Source organism: Corylus avellana, chromosome 6, assembly GCF_965113065.1.
Source record: "Corylus avellana chromosome 6, dhCorAvel1.hap1.2, whole genome shotgun sequence".
NCBI lineage: Eukaryota > Viridiplantae > Streptophyta > Magnoliopsida > Fagales > Betulaceae > Corylus > Corylus avellana.
In genome coordinates, this window is record NC_142495.1 from 5,496,673 (window position 1) to 5,511,384 (window position 14,712).

At 34.1% G+C, this 14,712-nt stretch overlaps 1 protein-coding gene across 1 annotated transcript; it reads left to right on the top strand.

The window, feature by feature from the left end:
* Positions 1-11,982: 11,982 nt before the first annotated feature.
* Positions 11,983-14,628, top strand: LOC132188607 (Cytochrome b561/ferric reductase transmembrane with DOMON related domain-containing protein). The gene is made up of 4 exons (XM_059603118.2): positions 11,983-12,287; positions 12,552-12,951; positions 13,431-14,031; positions 14,112-14,628. The coding sequence occupies exons 1-3, from the start codon at positions 12,069-12,071 to the stop codon at positions 13,997-13,999; spliced, it is 1,188 nt and encodes a 395-aa protein (XP_059459101.1). The 5' UTR covers positions 11,983-12,068; the 3' UTR covers positions 14,000-14,031; positions 14,112-14,628.
* Positions 14,629-14,712: the final 84 nt, after the last annotated feature.

Genomic DNA, 14,712 nt, shown 5'->3' on the forward strand with positions numbered 1-14,712 from the left:
TTTCTTTTTTTCTTATTTTTTTTAAAAAAAATTTTTAATTTAAAATAATATTTTATTATTATTTTTATTAGTGGGATATGTATCCCATTTATAGCCATAGGATTTTTTAGAAGAAATCTTAGCAATGAACTGGAAATCTTAGCAATGGTTCGGCCACCCCTTGGCCGGCCATTGGGGGTGGCTCTACCCAAAATGGGGGTGGCCGGCCACCATAGGGGGTGGCCTTTTTTTCTTTTTAAAAAATTTTTTTTTAAAAAAAAAAAAATTAAAATAATATTTTATTATTATTTTTATTAGTGGGATATGTGTCCCATTTATAACCATAGGATTTCTGAGAAAAAATCTTAGCAATGAACTGAATATTCTCTAGTCCATTATGGATTGGAGAGGATCCTGTTCCTTTCCATTAGGATCTGGATCCCCTCCAATTGGAGTTTAAAACAAAAGCCAGCATTTAATACTTCGATTATATAAAACAATTGGCATTTTATAGACCATTGGATTTAAAATGAAGGGCCACGATTAACAATTGAAAAATCCTCAAGTTCTCTTCAATTGGAGGGGATCTCAATTCTCTAAATTTACCCTAATTTTCACATTAAAAAAAAAAAAAAAAAAATTGAGCGTATTTTGGTATTTTTCGTAGATTCGTTAGGATTTAATGCCAAATCCTAATGGAGATGGGTAGATTGCATCAAATTAGAAATTCGATGGGTGACATTGAGAGTTTTTAAACTTCAAAGTTTAAAAATTCAGATAGGTCTTTTCAAAACGTGTGAAAGTTCAAAGGAGCTTTGTAAAGTAAACCCTACTAATTTCTTATATATGTTAACGTGTTATATATATTTAGCAAAAGTATATGAACAAGTAAAAAATTGATGATCCAATAACCACAATATGTTAGATCAATGAACCCATTTAAAAGGGTTTCGAACAAAAATCTTAATTCAAAATAATAATAAATGCATCATATTAAAATAATTATTATTCATTTATAAAATGAGAATATGAAAGTTATTATTATAAGGGGTCCGTGTTTTTTAGAAAAGAAATTATAGAAAAATTGCTTTTTGTAATATGAAGAGACAATTGAATAAATGTATAAATTAATTTGATCACATAGAATAAATGTTTTAATTCTTTTTTTGATAACAATGTTTCTTCTCTTATTCATTTCATAAAAATAGAGTATGTTGTTCTAACAAAACAATATCATAGATACAATGAGAAATTTATTCCATCCAAATTTGAGTTATGTTTTATTTAAATCTTTGAATGTCACCGTCTCAATCAGTTTTCAGATCTACAACGTATTTCAGTAAATCATGTCTATGGCTGTTGCGGGGTTTGTCACAACTTTCTCAACTAGACAATGATTTCCTTACTTTTCCATTTCCGCTACAAGTGTATTCTCAAACGCAATCTCCTTTGCTGCTTCTATCATCAGTGACAATTATTCCATATGTCTAATAATTCATCCACTATTAGTCAGTAATTTGCTCCCATAAAAGAATGAGAGAGAAACCAAAGACAGACCGAAAATCTAAAATTGCTATTTTGAAGATTTCGTGTAAATATGCATAAAACAAAAATCAAGAATCCTTTAAGTATTGCGATTTAACTATTACAAAGTATGAACTAAGAAGTAAAATTTAATGTGTACTAAGACAGAAAATTAAAACTTATATCTATACTCTTAACATATTTATTTATCTATATATATTATTCTTGACATTTAGGGCGGGGACTTTTCACAAGAGCATTAATATGGCTGCTCAGTGACCTTTGTCAAAATCCATCTTTACTTTTAAGTTAGTAATTAATACATATTATAGATTGGTGATATTGTTATTTAAAACACGATTTAAATTGACTCCTAGCTTTTAGATAATTAAAGAACGTGTTTGAAGGGCACATAAGACATTAAGAATATATGGTTAATTTTTAGTGAAATTAAAAAGTCAAGGAAGATGAAATTAATTGATGGCTGATAATGTTTAGATATGTATAAAAAAAATTAATAGTCCATTAGGTCGAAGATGGAGAGATGACTCTTTTTTTTTTTTCTTTTTTTTTTAAATGTTCGAATTCGTACAAGTAACAATTATGTATTACGATGCATGGCCTTTTGCATTTGTAGGAGGCAGTATATGTTCCCTAGCCTTAGGCATATAAATTACGGATTTGTACTTATAATCCCCATTGAAGGAAAATTTTAAAGGAAGAAAGTAGAATTAGCTGAAAAAAAAAAAAAAAAAAAAAAAAAAAAAAGAGTAGGGCTATCGTGGGAGTGATGGTGATGATGTTGATGATAATTGGTGTAACTAAAGCGAAAGCCAAAGACCCATCTCTCCAATCTCTCCAATCTCTCCTGCCCCTTGATAATACAAGTCCAGTCTTTCGTCGTCCCACTCCGGCCGTGCTAAGAAGAAGTTGCTATGCACGCAGTCCTTTTTGGTGCTACTTACATAAAGGGCGCGGTTACTTTCGTTGTGTTCGAGATAGTTGGAAAATTTGTAAGAAAAATTACCCAGATTTCGCTATTACTTTTTCTGCAGGTATGTATATATATATATCCCTAAGTATGTGTTTTTTCTATATATATATACACCAACATATGTCCAAACCAAACCAGAACTTCATCATGATTCATGAGCAAATACGAAGGGCTGGCACTGGGGCTATACACATGCATATTTGTTTTAGCTATTACTATAATTAAGATTCTTATCAACATTTTTAATATGGCAGGCAATTAGTCATAATTGACTACGGAAAAAGTGAAAGGTTACCCAGAGAAGCTGTTTTAAGTGCAACAATAAAAATTAGCAAATTGGATCCAGCAAGTATTTTCACTGTCGGATGAAAAAGCTAGAGCAGATGCAGTAAACATATACACTAGTAGTTAAAGCCTTGTATCACATCAATGATATTCAAACATTATTGAACGTATATGATTTTCGAAATAAATGTAATATTTTGATTTCAAAGTAGTCACCAACATGCGGATTGCATGGGGAAAATTAGTAATTGTTGAAACAAAAAATTGTTAAATTGGTCCATGTAATAAATAAATAAACCGATATGATTTCAAAGTGAACTTGTAGATCTTTTTGTTAATATGCCTATGATTTCTCTGTAAAACTTTAGGCCATTTTTTTTTTCCAATACTCTTAGAGTATTCATAGCAGCCTCACTAAATTTTACTCATCAAAATAACCAAAGTGCATTTTTAGTTATTTTAACAACTCACATTCTTAGAACACTTACAACAGCCTCACTATTTTAACAATCCATTTTTTCTATTCTATTTAAATATTATTTTTCAAAGATTTGTTTATTCTTAGAAAAGAGAGAGAGAGAGAGATAGATAGAGAGAAACTAAAAGCAAAACGTACAGAAGAGAGAGAAATGAATTGTTTAATTAATAGGTGAGTGAATAATACTTTTTATATTTAGTGAGTACTGTTTACTTCACCTTTTTTTTTTTTTTTTTTTTTTTTTAAGTATTGAGTCTAAAAAGTGGAAATTTACCTCACCAAATTAAAATAACCAAAAAATGGTTTTGGTGAGGCTACAAGGAATGCTCTTAGAAAATTACAGTTTTGCCATCAAATAAAAATTAAAAAAAAAAAAAAAAAAAAAAAAAAAAAAGAGAGAAAATATACTTTTTTTTTTTTTTTTTTTTTTAAATTGAATAAGGAAAGGGCTACAAAGGAGGATCTTTCCCACTTCTGATCCGGATGGAAGAGAGAATAGGAGATCCTGTGGGAATGCTTCCAAAAACAAGATGGGAAGCGGCCCATTTACCTAAAGCATGTGCCCGAAAATTGGCACTACGAGACATTTTCAAAATATTCCAACTTTGAAAGGAAGATAAAACCAAACTAACATCAGCTATACAATGAGCAAAGTTCCAAGAGGAAAATAAGGAAGGATTGTTAATAGCTAAAACCACTAGAAGAGCATCCCCTTCCAAGGCTAGTAAACTGCAACCCAGAGAAGAGGCTAAACGGGAAGCCAGCAAGGCTGCAAAAGCTTCACCTTGAAGGATATCTGTACACAGGAGCTTCTGAGTAGCTGCACCAACAATATCACCCCTTTCATTACTAATCACAGCTGCTGCAACAGCAAAAGAGCCCTTCACTGCAACATCAAAATTTCCTTTCAACCAACCAGCAGTTGGCGGCTTCCACAAGGCAGGAAGAGCAAGATCATTCCAAGCCACAAGATGATAATTAAAGCTGCAAGAAATTTGATGGATAGCTTTAATGGGAGAGGGCTGCACACCTTCATGAATTAAGAGGTTCCTGCACCTCCAAATATGATCCAACATGAGAACAACAAACAATTGAAATTTCCTAACATCAGATTTAGGAATACCAAAAGAATCCACAGGGAACAAAATAGCAAGAACCGAATCCGAAATAGGCAAGGAGAAGTAAGCCGAAAAAGAGATAGGCCAAGGGGAAGATCTCCACAAAATTCTAGCCAAATCACACTCCAAAAAAATGTGAGATAAAGTCTCCAAAGGTCCTTTACAGAAAGGGCAAAGCCAAGCATCTGGATCTTCACTAACCACAAACCTACCAATCTTAGCCCTTGAAGGAAGAATATCCCAAGCAACCTTCCAAAGCAAATGTTTCAACCTTGCTTGGATTTTTAACCCCCAAAGAGAAACCCAAGCTTCTGTAGCAAGAGGAGGAAACCTGCCCCCAAAAGACAATGAAAGATCATGAGCTGACTTCACCGAGAAATTACCTGAAGGAGATAGAGCCCAAACCCACTTATCAAAAGAAACACAAATAGGCAAATGAATGCTAAGAATGATGTTCACCGTAAGGGGATCAAAAAGATCCTGCAGCAAGGACAAATTCCAAATTCTCCTAATAGGGCAAATAAGATCAGCAACCGCATAAGATGGGAGCCCCACCAAGTTAACATTCGGAATAGGCTTAAAAAAAGGCATGAGAGGAATCCAAGGAGAATTCCAAATATCAACATTAAGACCACTAGAAATGGAAATACATGCTCCCTGCTCCACAACTTTTCTATTTTTTAACAACCCTTTCCAAAGCCAAGAAGAAAGAGCATTAGAAGGAGCATTCAAGAAAGAGACCCCATGCTTCAAATACTTGGCTCTGAGAGAATCAACCCAAAGAAGAGGCTGATTAGAAGCCATCTTCCAACCAATCCTAGCAAGAAGAGAAGTATTAATAACTTCCATAGTCCGAATACCTAAACCACCCAAGGACTTCGGTTTACAAATATTATCCCAAGAAAGAAGAGATAAGCAATGCTTCTTGTCCTGTGGATATCCCCACCAAAACTTTCTAATATTGGAATTTATAGAAACACATAAAGACTTAAGAAGAAGAAACAAGGACATAAGATAGGTTGGAATAGCGTTTACCACAGATTTCACCAAGGTGGTTCTTGCAGCCTGAGATAAGAGCTTGGCCTTCCAACCTGAAATTCTAGCAAGAATACGATCTTTAAGCTCAATAAAGGAATCCTTCTTCCTCCTATGCATTAAAAGCGGAATGCCTAAATACTTGGCCCTAGAAGGCAGCCTGGCCAAGTGAAGAATCCCATTGACAGCATCTTTAATGGTAGGGCTACAATTTCTGCTAAAGAAAATGGCAGATTTGGACAAATTAATATTCTGCCCTGACCAAGAAGAATAAGTGTTAAGACACTTTAAAATCACCCCAGCTTCACTTGCCTTAGCCCTAGAAAAAATAATCACATCATCAGCAAACAAAAGGTGAGTGATAGGAGGGCACATCCTTGCCATTTTAATACCCTGAAGAAGCCCCAAGTTTTCTTCTCTGACAATTAGCCTAGACAAAATTTCAGAACCCAAAATAAACAAGAAAGGAGATAGAGGATCTCCTGCCTTAAACCACGAGAAGGTAAAAACTTGCCAAAAGGAGCACCATCAAGAAGAATAGAGAAAGATGAGGTAGTAATACATTGCCTAATCCATTGAATCCAAATAGGATGAAACCCCAAAAGCTTAAGAATTTTTAACAGAAACTCCCATTCCATAGAATCAAAGGCTTTCTCCATATCAAGCTTCAAGGCCATTAAACCACCATTTCCCTTCTTTTGCTTCATGGTATGAAATAACTCATGAGCTAGAATGGTATTATCATTAATAGACCTACCTTTAAGGAAAGCTGATTGAACAGGAGAAATAATCTTGTGCAAGATAGGTTTAAACCTATTAGAAAGAATCTTGGAGATAATCTTATAATTGAAATTAGTAAGACTAATAGGCCTAAAATGATGCACCAAAGAAGGATTATCAATCTTGGGGATGAGAGCTATATTAGTATGGTTGAACTCTTTAAGCAAAAAACCACCCCTAAAAAAAAATTGAACTGAATCCACTACACTAACTTTCACAATGGGCCAATAAGTCTTATAAAACAACCCTGTCATACCATCAGGACCAGGGGCCTTATTCAAACCCAAATCAGAAATAGCCAAGAAAATTTCACTAAGAGAAAATATACTTGATCCCTCCTAACTCCTAAGTATCATCATTTGCACTTGTATAGTCCCAATAACATGATGCGATGTAACCCTTAACACCGCCCCATCTCCCTATGTATTAATTACCACTTTGGTGCTTTTACCTTCAAAGTTTAAAAAATTAATGACACAGAAAACTCCCAACAACTAACTAAATGTTAGTTAGCACTCTACGGTAGTTTTTTTATTAATGAAAATTGGAAGATCAATTCAAAAATAAAAAATAAAAAATAAAAAAGTTTTAGAGGGTACAAAAAAGAATATATATGGTGTTTTAGCAAAATGAAAAAAAAAAAAAAAAAAATGGTATCATAATATACGCACTCTTCGCCAGTAAGTCAAGAAAGATTAAATTTTTTTTTTGAAGGAAAGAAAGATTAAATATGAATTAACGTGTGAGAAGAAAAATCAGTACCTCAAAGTACTATCACTCCAATAGAAAAATCCACATAATCACCTCAAAGTACTACTATCACTCCAATTGAAAGTGTATCTCTCAAACTTTCAGTTAAGACAATGTCTTCTCAAACTACCGAAAATTGTCAATGCTCCCTCTCCCCAAATGACTAAAATACCCATGCTAAAATAAATGAATTAATTAAAAAAACTAATTTTCTTTAAAAAAAAAAAAAGATAAAAACCAGGGTGTGAATTTTTATTTTTTATTTTTTGAATTTGTTAGAGTGTTTTTTTACCTTATTTGGAAAATTTATGGTCATTTTTGTCTTTTTATTGACATTGGGAAGGGACATTGTCAATTTTTTGGTAGTTTATGAGGAACATTGTTCCAATTGAAAAATTGTTCCATTTTTTCACCAACAACAAAAAATTATGTAAATCAGTGTGTATCGTTGTTTATCCAAATTTTATAAAATAAAGTTTTTCCATAAATACTAATTAGTCAAAAATAAAAGATTATGTAACCTAATTTGTGTAATCATAAGTAATATAGTTGCTTAGTGACTTTTGTCTAAGGCCAACTTTACGTGTAAGTTTTTTAATATATATATATTTTGTTAATTTATATATTCTTAATATAGATTGATGATATTATTATTTAAAACACGATTTAAATGACTCCTTTTGGATAACTAAAGAACCTATTTAAAGAGTACATGAAAGAATATATGGTTTTTCAGTGAAATGAAAAACATTCGGTGTCATATATATTATATGCACTCTATGCCAAAAGTCAAGAAATATTAAATTAGGGGATTGGTAATGTCAAGAATCCACTAGCTAGGTGTTGCAATTTAACTTTATAAAATACGAACAAATTAAGAAGTGACCTTTAATGTGCACGAAGACAAAAAGAAAAACTTATATCTAAACTCTTAACATATTTATCGAATATTATTCTTAACATTTAGGGTCGTGACATTTCACAAGAGCATCAGTGACTTTTGTCAAAGGCCAACTTTACTTGTAAGTTTGTAATTTATATTTAATACCGAATGGCGATATTGTTATCTAAAAAATGATTTAATTGATACATTTAGATAATGAAGAACCCGTTTAAAGGGTACATAAAAGAATATATGGTTCTTTTAGTGAAATGGAAGTAAAAATTTGGTTTCATAAATATTGTTAGTTAATAATCTATTAGGTCGAAAAATGTAGATGATCAACTGTTTTTTTATGATCGTATGAGTAAACAACTATGCATGTAGTGTAATAATTTATAAGTCTCTCTTGTATTCCTTTAAGAATGATGTGATTCTTAAAATTATTACTAAGCATGGACGGGGGCAGAATTTAGTATGGGCAGAGGCCAAGGGCCAATAAATTGTGTTGTTAGGGACCGATATGCCAAAAAAAAAAAAAAAAAAATTAAGTTATAAATTATTTTTTATCTTCAATTTTTTTTTTTTTTTCCCTTATGAGTTGGGGGGTGGCCCATATAGGCTCATAGCCTATATGGGCGACCCCCTTCTTCCATCCCGGCTAAACTTGTGATTGATCACTATTAAATTTTGATCAAATTGTAATTTTAAAAACCACCTTATTTTTATAGTGACACAAGAAGAATTTTTAAAATTACTCGATTAAACAATTACAAAATATAAACTAAGAAGTGACATTTAATGCATACGAAGACACACACACACACACACACAAAAATCGAATTAAACTCTTAATTATTAACATGTTTATTTATTGCATATTATTGGTTAGGTTTGTTGTTTAAATCTCCTTATGACACATGACCTTCATGCATTTATAGGAGGCAGTATATATATATGTTCCCTAGCCCTAGCCCTAGTCCTATATATAGAATTAGGAAAAATTATTTTCAAGGAAGAAGGTAGAATTAGCTGATAAAAGAAAAAAGAAAAAAGAAAAATGATGAGGAGTAGGGTTGTGGGAATGATGGTGATGTTGATGATGATAAGTGCTGTTACTCTAGCAAAAGCTGAAGAAGAATCTCTTCCTCCCTCTTTCTCACCCCTCGATCACATCACCTCCACCTTCCCTCCTTCCCCTTGATGCCACGCAATATCCCACTTTGAAAGTGCTAAGAAGAGCTTGCTTTGCAGGCACTCTTTTTGTGTGCTACTTAGGTCGTAATTACCTTCCCTGTGTTCGAGAGATGTGGAAACGATGCAAGGAAACTCACTCAGATGTCGCCACTACTTTTTCTGGTAATTAATAATATCCCTAAATATGTGTATTTTAGAGGTTCGTGAATTTTTTTAAAATGTTTTAGCTAATTCATAATTATATTAGTATTTATAAATTACCAAGACATGTAAATTGGAATGAAAGAATAATTTGTTTGTTCGAACATTTGACATTTACAAATTAATTAAACCTTTTCCCAAATGTCGGTAAATATATATATGTAGTCGGTATTTTACTGATCCCATTAATTAGAAACGACAAGCAATCCTTATAATCAAAGAATGTTGGGCTCCTTAACCAACATGAGCAAATACAAATTAAGGATGGCATTGAGACTATAAATGTATATTTGTTTCAGATATTACTATAAGATTTTTAACAACATTTTTAATATGGCAGGTACGTTGATGAGTACAGAGAAGGTGGAAGATTACCCGAAAACCGTTACAACTGCAACAAGAAAACTTAAGCAAATTTGAACAAGTATTTTCTCTACCGGATGAGAAAGAGACGATGCATATGCATGTAGTAAACATGCACTATTAGTTATAGCCTTGTATCACATCAAATATCATTGCACGTGATTTTCGAAATAAATTTAATATTTTAATTTGAAACTAGTCAAGAACATGTGGATTGCGTGGGGCTAAGTAATGGTTGAAAAAAAGAGTTGTTAAATTGGTATTATTATCCTAAATTATACAAATGTGTATTACTTCATGTGCAAATTTTGAACCTTATTTCTGTAAATGCTCAACTAATTAGTTTTGAGGCGTTTAGAGGGACGTGTTGAACTATGTTAAAATAAAGTTTTGATAAACAATTGCCTTTCAGGGTTTACCTAAAAGAAATGAATAATTTGAAAAACGATCAAACGGTGCAATATTGCATGGAACGATTGTTGCTTTTGATCAATCGAACGGTGCAACGTGGCATACAACGATTGATCGAAGACAACCTGCATGTTTTTGGACTTAAAACTTTTTAGTACAAACACGCGAAAGAGCCCCTATTTAAGGGCCTATCATAAACCCTAGAAATTTTGTGTAACTTGGTGGTTGATGTGTTGGTTTTGGACTAAACCAACTTTGATGTTTTGTTATGTTTTAAAGTCTCCAACTCTTGATCAGGTGTTGGTTTTGTGTATATGTAATGTTGCACCTATGGAATTTTGTGTAACTTAGTGTATGGTGGGATTTTATGTATGTGTACATTTTGCAACTCTTTATTAGATGTAAAGTTTGCAATTATTGATCATATTTTGTTAAGTGAATGGACATGTTCATTTAAGTTAGTAGGTGTTGGTTATGGATATTGTGTTTTAAATGTGTTGGTTATGGACTTGCTTTATAGGTATAGATTATCGGCGTGGAGTTAGAGGTGGCAATTCGTATTCGCGTGTTAGGTTTAGGTCGTGTTGAGGTATAGGTATAAGACTATATATATCAACCTTAACCCAACACATTTAACTAAATAAGTCAAACCCCTCAACTTTAACCCTCTAATTTGTATTGGGTTTGTGTGGTTCGTAGGTCACGTAAAAAATTGAGTCATTATTTCGTGTCTCAGATGAGGTCGAGGAATATGTATAAGACTATATAAGTTAACCATAACTCAATATATTTAATTAAACAGGTTAGACTCTTCAATTCTAACCATTTAATTTCGTATAAAATTTGTATCGTGTTCACGAGTCTTGTCAAAAATTGCCAAACATATTTTGCAATTGACAAGCATTATAAGACTATATAGGTCAACCATAACTCAATATATTTAATTAAACAGGTTAGACTCTTCAATTCTAACCATTTAATTTCGTATAAAATTTGTATCGTATTCACGAGTCTTGTCAAAAATTGTCAAACATATTTTGAAATTGACAAGCATTATAAGACTATATAGGTCAACCATAACTCAATATATTTAATTAAACAGGTTAGACTCTTCAATTCTAACTATTTAATTTCGTATAAAATTTATATCGTGTTCACGAATCTTGTCAAAAATTGCCAAACATATTTTGCAATTGACAAGCATTATGTTGTTTTGTCCTTGCACACGCTTTCGGGAATCGTAAAGTGTTGACCGCTTAATTTGTACGTGTAAGGACATAATTTGTAAATGGCAACTGTTATGGAGGTTTACCTTTGTCTTCTTTACTTGAGGTCCAACTGTTACGATGGCAATTAAAACTTCATTCTTCAAATTTGTCTTTAAAACAATTAGGTAAAAATACACTTACAAGTAAATCAATTAACATAAAATGCAAACCATTTTGAATCTCACTGATATTCTGATCAGGCTAGATTAGGCTATAACTCAACTAAGCTTAATGGGGTGCATACAGTTCTCACCGTCAAGATCTCTCAGTCATTGGCCCTCATAAAATAAGTGTTATTATGGTCACACCCAAATAAAATAGTTAATCTGATTACCCCTCCAGCTTTTTTGCTTTGAAAAAAACCAAAAAAAAAAAAAAAGCACTGCAAAATACCCACATCTCCAAGTGTCTTTACAAAGCACAAAAACACCACTTGATTACAAAAAGGGTGAATTTCCAATTCAAAACAATTCAGATATGTAAAAAAAAAAAGTTTGCAACGGAAAGTTTAAAAGCAGTCGAGATCGAGATCTAGAGAGAGAGAGAGAGAGAGAGAGAGAGAGATGGTGTTGGGATGCGGACTTTGCAAGAAATGGCGGGAATGATGATTAGTGTGGAGTACATACCAACCATCACCATTCACCACCAACCACATCCCTACCTTCAAATCCAAGGGATCTGGACCTCTCAACCGCCACCCAACATGCCTTCACATTCACCATTCCCACTTCTTGTTCTACTAACTGCTAATTCTCACAAACCTTGGCTCTCAAATCAACAAACAATATCACTTCTCTGAATTGAAATGGCAAATTTTAGATTCTTTATTGGGTTCTGTGTTTTGATTCTTGCCTTGGAACCCAAGCTTCCTGCAGTACTGGCCGATGATAGTGGTAACGTGGGTGGTGTTGGTAGTGAAGTATGGGAGCTATGTGATACAGACTTGAGGACCTTCCTGCCTCCACCATATGCCAATCTCTCTGGTGTCGTCTGCAAGCCCGTTTGGAATACTTTTATCTTGAGGGTAATTAACTTTGATCATTTTGCCCTAATTTCGAATCTCCTTTTATTATTTAGTGTTTGTTCATGATCAACATATATAGTTAGAGATTTGATGCAGCCCTTCATTTACTTTTTTCTTCCTGCATGGGTTGCTGATCCTGTATTCATTGTATAAATTAATAACAAATGCTGCAAGCAATACGTGAATTCTTCCTTTTTGTTAGCAAACTTGTCCCATTCATAAACAATCACACCTTATTAATATAATGACATCCTTTGGTTGCAGTACTCGCAGAGTGAAGATCATGTTGTGAACATTATATTATCAGCTGTATACACCACTGGGTGGGTGGGAATGGGATTTTCGAAAGATGGAATGATGGTTGGTTCCAGTGCCATGGTGGGATGGCTTAACAGAAAAGGTCGTGCAAGAGTCAAGCAATACTTTTTGCAAGGTTCCAAGGAGTGGCAAGTGATACCAGACAAAGGAGAGTTGCCGCTCACCGGTGTTCCTGCTTCTGTTGTGATTCATGGGGCCACAATTTACTTGGCATTTCAGTTGAAATTTCAAACTCACCTGGCTCGCCAGCCGATTATTTTGGCTTTTGGAAACGCATATCCAAAGCACACTGGCCATCTACCTAAGCATGAGGACAAGACAACTGTCACGTTCGACTTCTCTGCAGGTCCTTCTTCATTAATATCACTATTTTTCCTTTCGCTTTTTCACTTGGCAAGGTCCTATGCTCTTTAAATGTTCTTGTAATCTCGAGTAGGGTTGGCCATTTTTGTTAAGATCTTACCCGTTTAATTAAATGATTCGAGTTATGATTGATCTATATAGTCTTATACTTATATCTCGACATGACTCAAACTCGACACACAATATTTAGGATTAGCAATTTTGGACATAACCCGTGAACTCACATGAACCCAACATGAAATTAGTAAGATAGAGTAAAAGATCTGACCTGTTTAATTAAATGGGTCAGGTTAGGATTGACCTATAAAATCTTATATCCATACCTCGATGCAACCCGAACCCGACACTCGAACACAAATTGTCACCCTCAAGTGACTTTTAAGTTCCTCTGCAACCAATGACACCCATGGATTCTTTTTCCAGTGCAGAACGCAGACTGATATTAGTCTTTCACTTTCACAGGTTCTGTGTCCGTTGAATCCACCGATTTTGGCAAGATGAAGAAGAACCATGGGATATTGGGCATAATCGGGTGGGGTCTGATCCTTCCTATCGGCGCAATTGTCCCAAGATACTTCAAGCACAAGGACCCCCTGTGGTATTATCTCCATTCAGTTATTCAAATCGTGGGGTTTGTCATCGGGCTTGGTGCCGTGATCCTTGGACGGCAGCTTTATAATATAATAAACGCCAATTTTCCGACGCATAGAGGCATCGGAATCTTTGTTCTTGTACTCAGTATTCTTCAGATTCTGGCATTCTTTCTACGGCCTAACAAAGATGCTAAGATTCGCAAGTTCTGGAACTGGTACCACCATTGGATGGGAAGGATTGCCCTCTTCTTTGGAGCTCTGAACATAGTGTTGGGGATCCAAATTGGAGGTGCAGGAAATGATTGGAAGATAGGCTACGGATTTCTTCTCGGTGTGGTTCTTGTTGCCGTCATTGTTCTGGAAGTGTTAGCATGGATGAGAAGGTCAGAGAAGCCTACAACCATGGATCCATCCTTCCAAATGGGTCAAGTTGAATGAATAAGTTGCATTCGAAGTACTTTGACTAAAAGGTCTGATTTTTCTCTTTTTATGTTCGTTTTATTATTTTGTTTATAAGAAATATTCTGAAGTTTCAAGACCACTGAATCAGGTTGACAATTGATGCTACAAGATTGCATCTGTGAAAGGGGGCAAGCTCGTTGAACCTACTTCTGGTTCAACTTTCACATCAACTGGCCCCAACTTGTGTTTTGATCCAATCCTAGAAGTTCATGTGTGGGCTTTCCTAGTGCAGAAGCTAGAGAGTCAAATTGAAGAGCTGGATTAATGTTTGCTAGATTGGAGAATACCAATGCATGCCAGCTTCCCCCCTCAAGCTAAAACTAACAGAGTGATGAGCTTCGTATTTTCCTGTACAGAGTATATGTTTACCTTGTTTGAGCAAGTGAGCATAAAGCCTGGTTTGCTTGTGGAAGAGTTATAAGGCCATTTTGAGTGCTTGTTTCCTTACAAGCCGTTTGATTCTTCTGTTTTTTCTTTTTTTTCTTTTTTTTCTTTTTCAATGGATGAGGGGTGATGATCTTGGATAGTCTAAGGCTGGTGACAGAGCAGCCTTCAAAAGATGATGCCATCTACTTCCAAGAAAATAAATTTCACTGATCATAACATTTGACAAGTCAAAGAAATGATTTCCAAAGAGACGAATGGGTTTTTCTGAGACATTATTTTGTTTTTGTAAAAACAACTATGGA

Excerpts from the sequence above, each read along its gene's own strand:
- LOC132188607 (XM_059603118.2), top strand. The coding sequence starts at position 12,069 with ATGGCAAATTTTAGATTCTTTATTGGGTTCTGTGTTTTGATTCTTGCC. Across the intron at positions 12,288-12,551 it reads GGAATACTTTTATCTTGAGG|TACTCGCAGAGTGAAGATCA; the intron begins GTAATTAACTTT and ends CTTTGGTTGCAG. Across the intron at positions 12,952-13,430 it reads CACGTTCGACTTCTCTGCAG|GTTCTGTGTCCGTTGAATCC; the intron begins GTCCTTCTTCAT and ends TCACTTTCACAG.